Source organism: Schistocerca americana, chromosome 5 (assembly GCF_021461395.2).
Source record: "Schistocerca americana isolate TAMUIC-IGC-003095 chromosome 5, iqSchAmer2.1, whole genome shotgun sequence".
NCBI lineage: Eukaryota > Metazoa > Arthropoda > Insecta > Orthoptera > Acrididae > Schistocerca > Schistocerca americana.
In genome coordinates this window covers 437,875,381-437,888,509 of record NC_060123.1, presented here as the reverse complement: position 1 = coordinate 437,888,509, position 13,129 = coordinate 437,875,381, and the positions used below count along the sequence as shown (strand labels likewise).

The following is a 13,129-nucleotide window of genomic DNA, read 5'->3' as shown; positions in this document are numbered from 1 at the left end:
TCTGCACTACTGGCCATTAAAATTGCTACACTAAGAAGAAATGCAGATGATAAACGGGTATTCATTCGACAAATATATTATACTAGTAATAACATGTGAGTACATTTTCACGCAATTTGGGTGCATAGATCCTGAGAAATCAGTACCCAGAACAACCACCTCTGGCCGTAATAACGCCTTGATACGCCTGGGCATTGAGTCAGACAGAGCTTGGATGGCGTGTACAAGTACAGCTGCCCATGCATCTTCAGCACGATACCACAGTTCATCAAGAGTAATGACTGATGTGTTGTGACGAGCCAGTTGCTCGGCCACCATTGACCAGACGTTTTCAATTGGTGGGAGATCTGGAGAATGTGTTGGCCAGGGTAACTGTCGAACATTTTCTGTATCCAGAAAGGCCCGTACAGGACCTGCAACATGGGGTCGTGCATTATCCGGCTGAAATGTAGGGTTTCACAGGAATCGAATGGAAGCTAGAGCCGCATCTGAAATGTAACGTCCACTGTTCAAAGTGCCGGCAATGCGAACATGAGGTGACCGAGACGTGTAACCAATGGCATCCCATACCATCAAGGTGGGTGATAGGCCAGTATGACGACGACGAATACATGCTTCCAATGTGTGTTCACCGTGACGTGGCCAAACACAGATGCGACCATCATGATGCTTTAAACAGAACCTGGATTCATCGGAAAAAATGGCACTTTGCCATTCGTCGTTGAGTACACCATCGCAGGCGCTCCTGTCTGTGATGCAGCGGCAAGGGTAACCGCAGCCATGGTCTCCGAGCTGATAGTCCATGCTGCCGGAAACGTCATTGGACTGTTTGTGCAGATGGTTGTTGTCTTGCAAACGTCCCCATCTGTTGACTCAGGGATCGAGACGTGGCCGCATGATCCGTTACAGCCATGCGGATAAGATGCCTGTCATCTCGACTGCTAGTGATACGAGGCCGTGTGGATCCAGCACGGTGTTCCGTATTACCCTCCTGAACCCAACGATTCCATATTTTGCTTACAGCCATTGGATCTCGACCAACGCGAGGAGCAATGTCGCGATACAATAAACCGCAATCGCGATAGTCTACAATCTGACCATTATCAAAGTCGGGAACGTGATGGTACGCATTTCACCTCCTTACACGAGGCATCACAACAACGTTTCACCAGGCAACGCCGGTCAACTGCTGTTTGTGTATGAGAAATCGGTTGGAAACTTTCCTCATGTCAGCACGTTGTAGGTGTCGCCACCGGCGCCAACCTTGTGTAAATGCTCTGAAAAGCTAATCATTTGCATATCACAGCATATTCTTCACGTCGGTTAAATTTTGCGTCTGGAGCACATCATCTTCGTGGTGTAGCAATTTTAATTGCCAGTAGTGTAGGTCAACGGGTAGTACTTCACAGGTTTTGATGAGTGAGTTTGCGGAGTGTCAAAATATGTGACATAAATGCCCTTTGTTTAAATTTACAAACTTATATTTATTACTCCGCCAAGGGATCATAGATCTTGCCGCTTGAAATAAATTTCTACTTGATACCTCTATCAGCTACTGAGAAAAAAAAAGTCCTAACAGACGGATGAGCAGACAGACAATCGGAGAACAAAAGAATTTATATAACTACAAAATAAAAGTTTTCAGATTTTTTATTTATTTGTACTATGAAACCTTACCTTTTGCCAGATTTCATGATCCTCGGCCTATGGGGAATACAGTACAGATTTAAATGAGTGAGTTTGTGAGTATCAAAGTATTTCTCATAAATTGCCGTATCTTTTGACTGCATTGATTCAGATACTTCAATTTTTGACACCGCCAAGGGACTGTAGATCCTAGTTTGCGACGGAAATTTCGCCTTGTAACGTCTACCCGTTCATGAGAAAAAGGGTTTTTAACAGGGGGGCAGACAGATGGCCAACAAAGTGATCCTAAAAGGGTTCTGTATTTACCGACAGAGGTGCATAACCCAAAAAATCTATTTGAGATAGAGCTCTGACTATTTTTGACATGTTTCAGGGTACTATTTGGAGGAAAGTAGACTACGGACACTAATGTACTATTAACTGCAACGGAAGTACACATGTATTAATTATAAAAAAGTAGTGTTAATTTCAATTATCAGATATACATATTTCTAGAATAAAATCTTACAGCTGATATGATTGTAGTCTACTTTGTAGATAGACGTGTTGCTGATGTGGCTTAAATTTTCAAGCGCATAAGTAAGGTAGGCAGTCAGTGCATGGATTACAAGTATGGACCGCCATATAAGACTGTAGTTACTGATTTTCCCAAAAAATTGTAATAAAGTCAAAGTGAGAAATAATATGATTATAATATTATTATGTTAGGCTGGTGCAAAAGTTGATAGCGTTTTTGTTTTACAAGGTGGTAGTCCTCTTTCTATGGCTTTCTTTATCGATTCTCATTTTTAATTGTAGTTCACTGTTGGTATTTCTGGTACCGCGCGCTCTGGAATTTGAATCCCCGCCAGTCATCATGGACGTCGAAGACCCATAGAGGCCTCTGCGCCATCGCGCTGTAAGCTGTGGCAGCGCGCACCTCCTGACCCGCATTTAGTGCAAGGGCGCCACAGTGGAACACATGGTTCCAGCGGCCAATAGTGGCACCCCCGATAGAGTATTTAAGGACTGCCTCTCGCTCAGCTAACTCTCCCCTCCCCCCTTCCATCCTCTATTTTCCCCACCTCCCCTCTCTCTGCCCCTTCTCTCCCCCGAGTCCTTTTGCGTTTCTCTCCTCTGCCTCTTCTCATTCCCTCTCGCGTCTGCCCTGCCCCTCTCCCCCCTTATGAGTCCTCTCCCTCCTTGGTTCCCCCCCCTTTCGTTTTTTCCTCTCCTCCCTCTTTGTTCTTCCCCATCCTCCAGGTCCCCCCCCCCCCCATCTGCTTTTGGCTCGGAAGTGTTATCTTTGTGCCGACTTTTTTGTGCAGTGTTTTACAGTGAGTGTTCCGTGTTGTGTCTTTTGGGAAGTGTTGCGAACGGCCATCATACTGTCGCTGGGTGTGATATTTTTATCTCTTGCGAACAGAAACCAGACTGTTGCCATGGTTTTTTTTAATTGTGCGTCTACAATGTTACTTGTCTGATTCCTGTGTATTTTATTAACATTGCCAACCCCTTTGCTTTCTGCTTTAACTTTCCGCATTTTTCCGCCATTTTACACTTTAAGTCACCGTTTTATCGCCTGTTTTTCTTGTTTCTTTTCTTCTTCCGTTTTTAAAAAAGTCTGTAGGCTGTAGAGCAGCGTACTAAGCTGCTGCCAGCCCGCCCCCTTCGGGGGGGGGGGGGGGGATTGAAAATAAAAAAAAAATTAAAAAAAAGCTCAGTTAGCCAGTCTAATCTTGCGTACGTCTGTTGACACATCGCCTCGCATTAGACAGCTTGCTTACTTGTTCTGTGTACGAGTGGACGTATTTGTTAGGTATCCTGGTGACTCCATTGTTCGATCCTGTTGTTGTTCGTTCTGTCCTTCGTTGGTCGTGTCCGTTCTCTCGTCTTCTCCTGTTGGGTTGTTCGCGGGCCCCTCCGTGGGCCCCGCTGCGTTTTCCGTCACTTCAACCCTGTGACCGCTCCGGTCGCTGTTACAACAGTATTTGAGTTTACATATGTATTATTATTTTGTCATTTGGAGTGGCGCTGTGAACCCCATAAAATGGACAGCCAAGTGGAGAATTCGTAACATACCAGAAATATTATTCTGTCTCCGTTCAGTAGATTGGTAACAGCAGCGGGGGCAGACAGAAACGTTACCATATAAGGGGATAATGCCACTGCACAGAGCATGGCAACAAAATGGTATTCTCGGTTTAAGGAGGGTAGTTCTGACATTAGTGACTCTCCATTCTTAGGAAGACCTCCGGAGTTTGATGAAGATCATTTAAACGCATTAATCCACAATGATTCACGTCAGTGTTCTGGAAAACTAGCAAGCAATGAAAAGTGATCATTCCACCTTCGTGCGAAATTAGCATGCAATGACGAAGGTTCACAAATCAGGTGTACGGGTAGCGCAACCTCTAAGCCAAAATCAAAAAGATCAGTGGCTGACCATATGTCCATCTCTGCTTGCTCGTTATCAATTGGCTCGTGAACAACACAGATCACTCCTATCCTGTGTCTTTACTGGTGTCAGGAAATGGTGACTTTATGTTAATGTAAGGTTCAAAACGGCTCCAAGCACTATAGGATTTAACATCTGAGGTCATCAGTCCCCTAGTCTTATTACTACTTAAACCTAACTAATCTAAGGACATCAGACACATCCATGCCTGAGGCAGGATTCGAACCTGCGACCGTAGCAGCAGCCCAGTTCCGGACTGAAGCACCTAGAACCGCTCGGTCACAGCAGCCGGCTTAATGTAAGGAAAAGAAAGGAATGGTTGATTCCAAATAAAGGCGTAACTCCTCGCATAAAGACCAGAAAAGATAATGTTAAGCATGTGGTCGAACAGTGAAGATGTGGTGTACTACGAATTGCTTCCCCGAGTCGTAACCATCACTGTTGACATTTATTGTGAACGGCTGAGACATCTTGGGTACACTGTCCAAGAACAGAGACGAGGAGGACCGCGTGAAGTGATGGTACTCCACGATAACGGCTGTCCACATTCTGCTAGACTAACAAACAACACTGTACAGGAGTTTGGTTGGGAAGTCATTCCGAATACACCTTATTCACATGGTCTTACACATTCAGATTTTCACATTTTCCGCTCTTTATCGAACAGCCTTTAAGGAACTTCCTTTCCGGATGAAAATGCGCTTCGAACATGGCTCAACGACTTCTTCCCCTGAAAACCCGTTATTTGTACGGTGGTGGAATCGAAAAGTTATCCCAGCGTTGGCAGATTGTTGTAAATAGTGAAGCAGGATATATTATTGACGACTAAAGTCTCAGTTATCTGTTGAGTTTATTGAACTTCAGGAAAAACGCTACGAACTTATGCACCAACGCACTATGTCGATATGTTCATCAAGAAACACTCCTATTGTCCTACAATTTTCGTTCTACTGAGAGTGCAAGATTTTTAGTCAGAGGCATGTAAACTTTATGAAAATTGTTAGTATTTTCCAGGCGTTCACAGAGAACTTACCTTTAACCCTGCACAACTAGGGCTGTTGATATTTTAAAAAATACCGGCAATCCGATATGTCGATATTTAAAAATATTTCATTATCGGCCATCGATACATCGAAGACGTATCGTTATATCGATATACCGACAGTGAAGTCATCGAAGTACCAGCGTATAAAAGTATCGGTTGCACACTGTAAATACACAGCTGATTTTAGATCTGTGTGTTTAAGTATTGATTTAGTATGGGTAATATACCCATCCTGCTAATTTACATGCACACAAAGGGAATCATTGTGGATAATAAGCACAGTGACTATAGACTCACAAATAACGCCAAATAATTCGAATAAATAACAAAATACAACAGAAAAAAATTTTGTCTTTCAAGGTGTTTCGAAGTGTTACTATAAATTCACCATGCTTCCCAGCCCTTCCCGTTCACCGTTATACTATCAGTGATATGTCAAACAGATTGCTTGCAATTATACCTACATCAAATTTATGTATATGTCTAATAACTGCCACTCTGCGCCTTTTTTTATTCAGAATGTTGTAGGCTTACTTGCGTTTCTTAGTATGATTACTGTACATGAAAAGAGAAGTGTATGTTATAAAAAAGTGTAATTTAATCGAATGATTTTCACATATTTATTATTTTGAATGTGAATAGTATGCGTTGCTTTATTGTTTGGTTAATGTTTATAAAGCAGATGTTACGCCATTTCGTAATAGGACAGTCAGCTAGAAACGAAGCTTTATTTTCGGATATATTAAGCTTCATGCTATTGCTTGTCAAAAAGATTTCGACACTCTTGAAAGTGTTTCATGAAATTTTATGTTGTGTTTCGGTACCTGTGCCGAGCCCGAATCTCGTACGACACAGAGCGGAATGAAACATCACTGTTTCCATACAATTAGTCCGTTCCAAGCACAGGTGGACTGAAACAGCCTTATTTTGAAACAACGATACAGTTTCTGTGTCTGGCTCGAGATCGAATCTGGTGCGGTTATCCGAGACAGGGGCGGAATGAAACACCACTGTTTCGAAACAGTGAACCATAGCCGTTCCGAAACACTGAAACAGTTCCACGTATCGATACACTGTATCTAAACATAGAAACAGTGGCCAAGTCTAATAGAGGGTATCCGTCGTTCGGTCTGTTCAGAACACTTCACGTCAAACTTTCCTCTTTTTTAATTTCTGCCAACGCCAGCGACCCAGCAGTTGTAGTATCAAAACTAAGCGGTGAAGTTCCAGTTTCTGTTGGTTGCGCCGAGCGTCGATTACGTCAGTATTTCCCTCACACGTCCCCGTCCACCGCAAAGACCAATATTGTCATTTAAATTTTTTTCACCATTTTCAGCAACTGTTTTCGGAGATCGCCGATGTGAAGGGATAGCACACTAGTTGCGTTAAAAACTGTTTTTCAACGCCACTGGTGTGCCATATCTTCACATCGGAAATCTTGTTATTCCACTCACCCTCCGTCGTATAGAATCCCTGATGCACTGATGCAGCCCTGGAGAACGGCGTATTGTATCACAGCCGTCCACAATACGAGCACGAAGAGTCTCTACATTTCGTACCGGGGTTGCGTAGACAAGAGCTTTCAAATTCCCCCATAAATCAAAGTCAAGAGGGTTGAGGTTAGGAGAGCTTGGAGCCCATGGAATTGGTCCGCCTCTACCAATCCATCGGTCACCGAATCTGTTGTTGAGAAGCGTACGAACACTTCGACTGAAATGTGCAGGAGCTCCATCGTGCATGAACCACATGTTGTGTCGTACTTGTAAAGGCACATGTAGAGTATCCCGTGTGAAATCATGATAACGTGCTCCATTGAGCGTAGGTGGAAGAACATGGGGCCCAATCAAGACATCACCAACAATGCCTGCCCAAACGTTCACAAAAAATCTGTGTTGATGACGTGATTGAACAATTGCGTGCGGATTCTCGTCAGCTCACACACGTTGATTGTGAAAATTTACAATGTGATCACGTTGGAATGAAGCCTCATCCGTAAAGAGAACATTTGCACTGAAATGAGGATTGACACATTGCTGGATGAACCATTTGCAGAAGTGTACCCGTGCAGCTGCTGATAGTGCCTGCACACGCTGTACATGGTACGGAAACAACTGGTTCTCCCGTAGCACTCTCCATACAGTGACGTGGTCAACGTTACCTTGTACAGCAGCAAGTTCTCTGACGCTGACATTAGGGTTATCGTCAACTGCACGAAGAATTCTCTCGTCCATTGCAGGTGTCCTCGTCGTTCTAGGTCTTCCGCAGTCGCGAGTCATAGGCTGGAATGTTCTGTGCTCCCTAAGAGGCCGATCAATTGCTTCGAACGTCTTCCTGTCGGGACACCTTCGTTCTGGAAATCTGTCTCGATACAAACGTACCGCGCCACGGCTATTGCCCCGTGCTAATCCATACATCAAATGGGCATCTGCCAACTCCGCATTTGTAAACATTGCACTGAGTGCAAAACCACGTTCGTGATGAACATAACCTGTTGATGCTACGTACTGATGTGCTTGATGCTAGTACTGTAGAGCAATGAGTCGCATGTCAACACAAGCACCGAAGTCAACATTACCTTCCTTCAATTGGGCCAACTGGCGGTGAATCGAGGAAGTACAGTACATACTGATGAAACTAAAATGAGCTCTAACATGGAAATTAAGCGTTTCCAGACACATATCCACATAACATCTTTTCTTTGTTTGTGTGTAAGGAATGTTTCCTGAAAGTTTGGCCGTACCTTTTTGTAATACGCTGTATTGGGAAATATTATCACATGTGCTTATCGATAGTTTTTGGAAAGAATAACGATATATCGATATTTTATCGAAAGACCTATGTACAACATACAGTTTTGTAAGAAGTGAGCGTGTCGCAAGTAGTTGTGACGATGACGTGTGGTGCTGGTAGGAGCGCAGTCGGGCCCAAACATCCCCGTGCACGGCAGCGGCGGTAAAGACTGCAACGACCCGCCAAAGCACGCGTGTCTGGGCATGAGCTTCCTGGTGCTGGACCCGGACGCCTTCGGCGAAGGCTTCCGCCAGCGGCTGTCGGTCTTGCTGAGCGCCCTGCGCTGCGCGGAACCGGCCGACGCTGCGCACCCCGTCCGCGCCCCCGGCGACTTCTCCAAGAAATCCGCCGAGCAGTGCGACTGCCGCGGCGGCATCGCCTACGCCAAGCACCAGCGCGCCGCCATGGTAAGTGCACAACTCACTCTCTAATAAAGTAAACGAATGCCACATCAGAATGAATGTTTCTTCAAATGGTTCACATGGCTCTAAGCACTAAGGGACTTAACATCTGAGGTCATCAGTCCCCTAGAGTTAGAACTACACTACTGCCCATTAATATTGATACACCAAGAAGAAATGCAGATGATAAACGGGTATTCATTGGACAAATATATTATACTAGAACTGACATGTGATTACATTTTCACGCAATTTGGGTGCATAGATCCTGAGAATTCAGTACCCAGAACAACCACCTCTGGCCGTAATAACGGCCTTGATACGCCTGGACATCAAACAGAGCTTGGATGGCGTCTATAGGTACAGCTGCCCATGCAGCTTCAACACGATACCACAGTTCATCAAGAGTAGTGACTGGCGAAGCCAGTTGCTCGGCCACCATTGACCAGACGTTTTCAATTGGTGAGAGATCTGGAGAATGTGCTGGCCAGGGCAGCAGTCCAACATTTTCTGTATCCAGAACGGCCCGTACAGGACCTGTAACATGTGGTCGTGCATTACCCTGCTGAAATGTAAGGTTTCGCAGGGATCGAATGAAGGGTAGAGCCACGGGTCGTAACACATCTGTTCAAAGTGCCGTCAATGCGAGCAAGACGTGACCTAGACGTGTAACCAATGGCACCCCATACCATCACGCCGGGTGATACGCCAGTATGGCAATGACGAATACACGCTTCCAATGTGCGTTCACCGCGATGTCGCCACACACGGATGCGACCATCATGATGCTGTAAACAGAACCTGGATTCATCCGAGTCGTCGTTGAGTACACCATCGCAGTCGCTCCTGTCTGTGATGCAGCGTCAAGGGTAACCGCAGTCACGGTCTCCGAGCTGATAGTCCACGCTGCTGCAAACGCCGTCGAACTGTTCGTCCAGATGGTTGTTGTCTTGCAAACGTCCCCATCTGTTGACTCGGGTATCGAGACGTGGCTGCACTATCCGTTACCGCCATGCGGATAAGATGCCTGTCATCTCGACTGCTAGTGATACGAGGCCGTAGGGATCCAGCACGGCATTCCGTATTACCCTCCTGAACCCACCGATTCCATAATCTGCCAACAGTCATTGGATCTCGACCAATGCGAGCAACAATGTCGCGATACGATAAACCGCAATCGCGATAGGCTACAATCTGACCTTTATCAAAGTCGGAAACGTGATGGTACACAGTTCTCCTCGTTACACGAGGCCTCACAACAACGTTTCACCAGGCAACGTCGGTCAACTACTGTTGGTGTATGAGAAATCGGTTGGAAACTTTCCTCATGTCAGCACGTTGTAGGTGTCACCACCGGCGCCAACCTTGTGTGAATGCTCTGAAAAGCTAATCATTTGCATATCAACCATCTTCTTCTTGTCGGTTAATTTTCGCGTCTGTAGCACGTCATTTTCGTGGTGCAGCAATTTTAATGGCCAGTAGTGTACTTAAAACCTAACTAACCTAAGGACATCACACACATGCATGCCCGAGGAAGGATTCGAACCTGCGACCTTAGCAGCAGCGTGGTTCCTGACTGAAGCGCCTAGAACCGCTCGGTCACAGCGGCCGGCTATTTACGTTTGTCTCTGCAGTGGAGTGGCCACTGACTGCAGTTACCTGGCAGCTTAAAACTGTGTACCGAACAGGAACTCCAACTCGCATCCTTTGCCTTTCAGGACCAATGCTCTTACCGAGCTCTTCAGGCTCAACTCACGAGCTGCCGTTACCACTCTGTTTCCGCCAGTACCTCCCTCCTGCTTCTGAAACTCAGTGGAAGTACTTCTTGTAAAACGTAAACTTTCACGTCCAGAAATGCCACAATTAATAAAATGTTCCCGGGTGTTATGTCGTGGTCGAACAGATTTCATACGTAAACCTAACTTTTCGCCCCCTGCTGTGGACGACATTTTCACGGGGGATCGTAGCTGCTTTGAGTGTCCGATTCAGACCCTGGCTTGCTACTGAATGCAGCAAAATTTCGTTTACGCCTGCTCCCACACAGTGGCTTGACCTCACATGCTTTGAATACACGAACGCAATTGGCCTCTAGTTGCCGTCGTCCGCTGTTGCTATCAACCCACAGCGGTAGACTGGCACACGTCATCTTCAGCACTAGATTCCAGATGTCTTTCAATTTGACGCTCTTCTCCTTCCTACTGAAATTACTTCGGTGTTTTACAATCTCTAAGGCCTCTCTGTATAGCCTTTCATGGTATCCGGTTGTGGCTGCCTGATGCTTTAACAATAAAAAAAGAAACGAATATTTAGTTCCACTGAGCGCATAATACGTTTGTTTTGTGAAGGCATGGCACAGAGAAACTAGGCCGTTTTCACAAGCATCTGAAGGGATTAACCAGAAGATTCCGTTTACCATGGAGGAGGAGGCAGGCGGAAGATTAAATTTTTGTGATGTGCTAGTTTTCAAAAAGAAGATTGTAGCTTGGGACATACAGCTTACCGAAACACACACAGACTGACCATTACCTACGCCATGATTCGAACCACCACCCACAACAAAGTGAGGCATCATAAAAACATTGGCGAATAGAGCAAGAAACTTGTGCGAACCAGAGCTGTTTGATGCAGAATTGAAACACTCACCACTGCATTGCTCATGAATGAGAGCGTTAAGACCGCCACGCAAAAATCATAGCGATGCACGAGCGCTTGTGAAATCGAAAGTTTTCCGGGTTTTCATTAAGGACGTTACTGACCGCATAGGAAAAATCTTGAAAAAGCGGAGCGTAGCCGTAATCCACGAACCCACTCACAAGACACAAGATCACCTAAGACTGGCCAAGGATACTAGAAAACTGTTGTAAAAAGCAGGAGTTTATGGTACTTCGTGTAGTTGTGGGGAGGTGTACGTGGGTACTACTAAAAGAACGGTCAGAAAGAGACTAGGAGAGAAGAAGAGAAATTGTAGAAAGGGAGAGATTGACAGATAACCTGTTGCATACTTTGCAGCCAGGAGACCACCACATTTATTCTGAAGGACTCAAGTGCTGGCAGCCACAAGCGGGTACCATAAAATGCTAGGCGACCAAGAATTCGGCTTGTGGGCCGTGCCTTGGCATGAGTGCCATAGCGCTCAGCCTGGCTGGAACATTTCCCCCACCACCACACCACAATGTTGGAGTGCAGGGAAGGTAACGAGGGTAGTACTGTGACCGCTTCACATTTAAATTGCAAGGCAGTCGCAGTTTGTACAACCTGGTTTTATATTCCACATTTCTCAAAAAAAAATGTCCAAATGTGTGTGAAATCTTATGGGACTTAACCGCTAAGGTCATCAGTCCCTAAGCTTACACACTACTTAACCTAAATTATCCTAAGGACAAACACACACACACATGCCAAAGGGAGGACTCGAACGTCCACCGGGATCAGCCGCACAGTCCTTGATTGCAGCGCCCTAGACCGCTCTGCTAATCCTGCGCGGCCCACATTTCTCAATGACACAGAACCGAAAACAAATTTAATTGTTTTTGGCATGCTGAATACGTAATAAATTTTCTATCCGGTTCGAACTGTCGGCATATGGTCAGATGCAGACAATTTCACATATTTTCAGATTCCGGTTGCTACCTAATCGTGCCTTGTTTAGTTTCATAATCGAAAAAGACGTCTTTTCCACACACATGTAGCTCTAAATGTTGTACTACTTTTCAACCTCTTTACAGAGAGGTGGAAACTCTACCTGAGGAAAGCAATTTGCATGTCCTAGACATGTGGTCAGCGCGACAGACTGTCAATCCTAAGGGCCCGGGTTGGATTCCCGACTGGGTCGGAGATTTTCTCCGCTCAGGGACTGGGTGTTGTGTTGTCGTAATCATCATCATTTCATCCCCGTCGACGCGCAAGTCGCCGAAGTGGCGTCAGATCGAAAGACTTGCACCAGGCGAGCGGTCTACCCGACGGGACATCATCATCTGTTTTAATGGGATTTCTATTTAAAATGGGAATTATCTTGAAGATCAATCAGTTACATCTAGACATGCACAAGGGCACTTGCAATTGAAATGGCAAACAGTCTCGTAAACAGATACAAGACTGGCAGTCTTCTCAAAATGTTTACCAAACAGTCCTTATAACTTGCAATACTGTTTCAAGGCCACAATGAATTCTTCAAATCTCACTTTTGTCTGACGCCATTGAGCTAAGGGAAGTGGATTGTGTTTGTCAGAATGTGTCCCTCATACAACGCGATTTCCTTTTTCAGTGCATCCCCAAGAAATCAGAAATAAGTGGTTTTTCAGTTTGCAATGTCTTACTGTGGGCAGTGTGCAGTCAAATCAACTTAAAAGGTAAGGTCTTGCAATCCATTCTGGATGTTCTAATTCTCGTTCCTTCACTGCTTTCTCCTTCATAACTCAAACAATTGCAAGTTTTAAATAAAAAAATCAATCCAGGTTGCCCTTTGACTTAAGCAGCATACTTTGCAATAATATACAATGTCTCCTTACTGCCGGCCGGTGTGGCCGAGCGGTTCTAGGCGCTACAGTCTGGAACCGCGCGACCGCTACGGTCGCAGGTTCGAATCCTGCCTCGGGCATGAATGTGTGTGCTGTCCTTAGGTTAGTTAGGTTCAAGTAGTTCTAAGTTCTAGGGGACTGATGACCTCAGCAGTTAAGTCCCATAGTGCTCAGAGCCATTTTTTTCTCCTTACTCTTCACTCAGTTCCATTGAAAGTTGTTCCAACTGCTGGTGGAACAATGCGTGCGACTTCAGAAATATTCGTACCACCAATTTCTTCAAGTGCTCCAT

The 13,129-nt window shown here is 45.3% G+C and overlaps 1 protein-coding gene across 1 annotated transcript in view; it reads left to right on the top strand.

Moving 5' to 3' along the window:
* The window catches only part of LOC124616417 (ureidoglycolate dehydrogenase (NAD(+))-like), a 73,434-nt gene that overhangs the window by 52,818 nt on the left and 7,487 nt on the right, over window positions 1–13,129 (top strand). Inside the window, exon 4 of the mRNA XM_047144723.1 lies at window positions 8,040–8,326. Coding sequence (XP_047000679.1) covers window positions 8,040–8,326 — 287 coding nt within the window. The remainder of the gene's footprint in view (window positions 1–8,039; window positions 8,327–13,129) is intronic.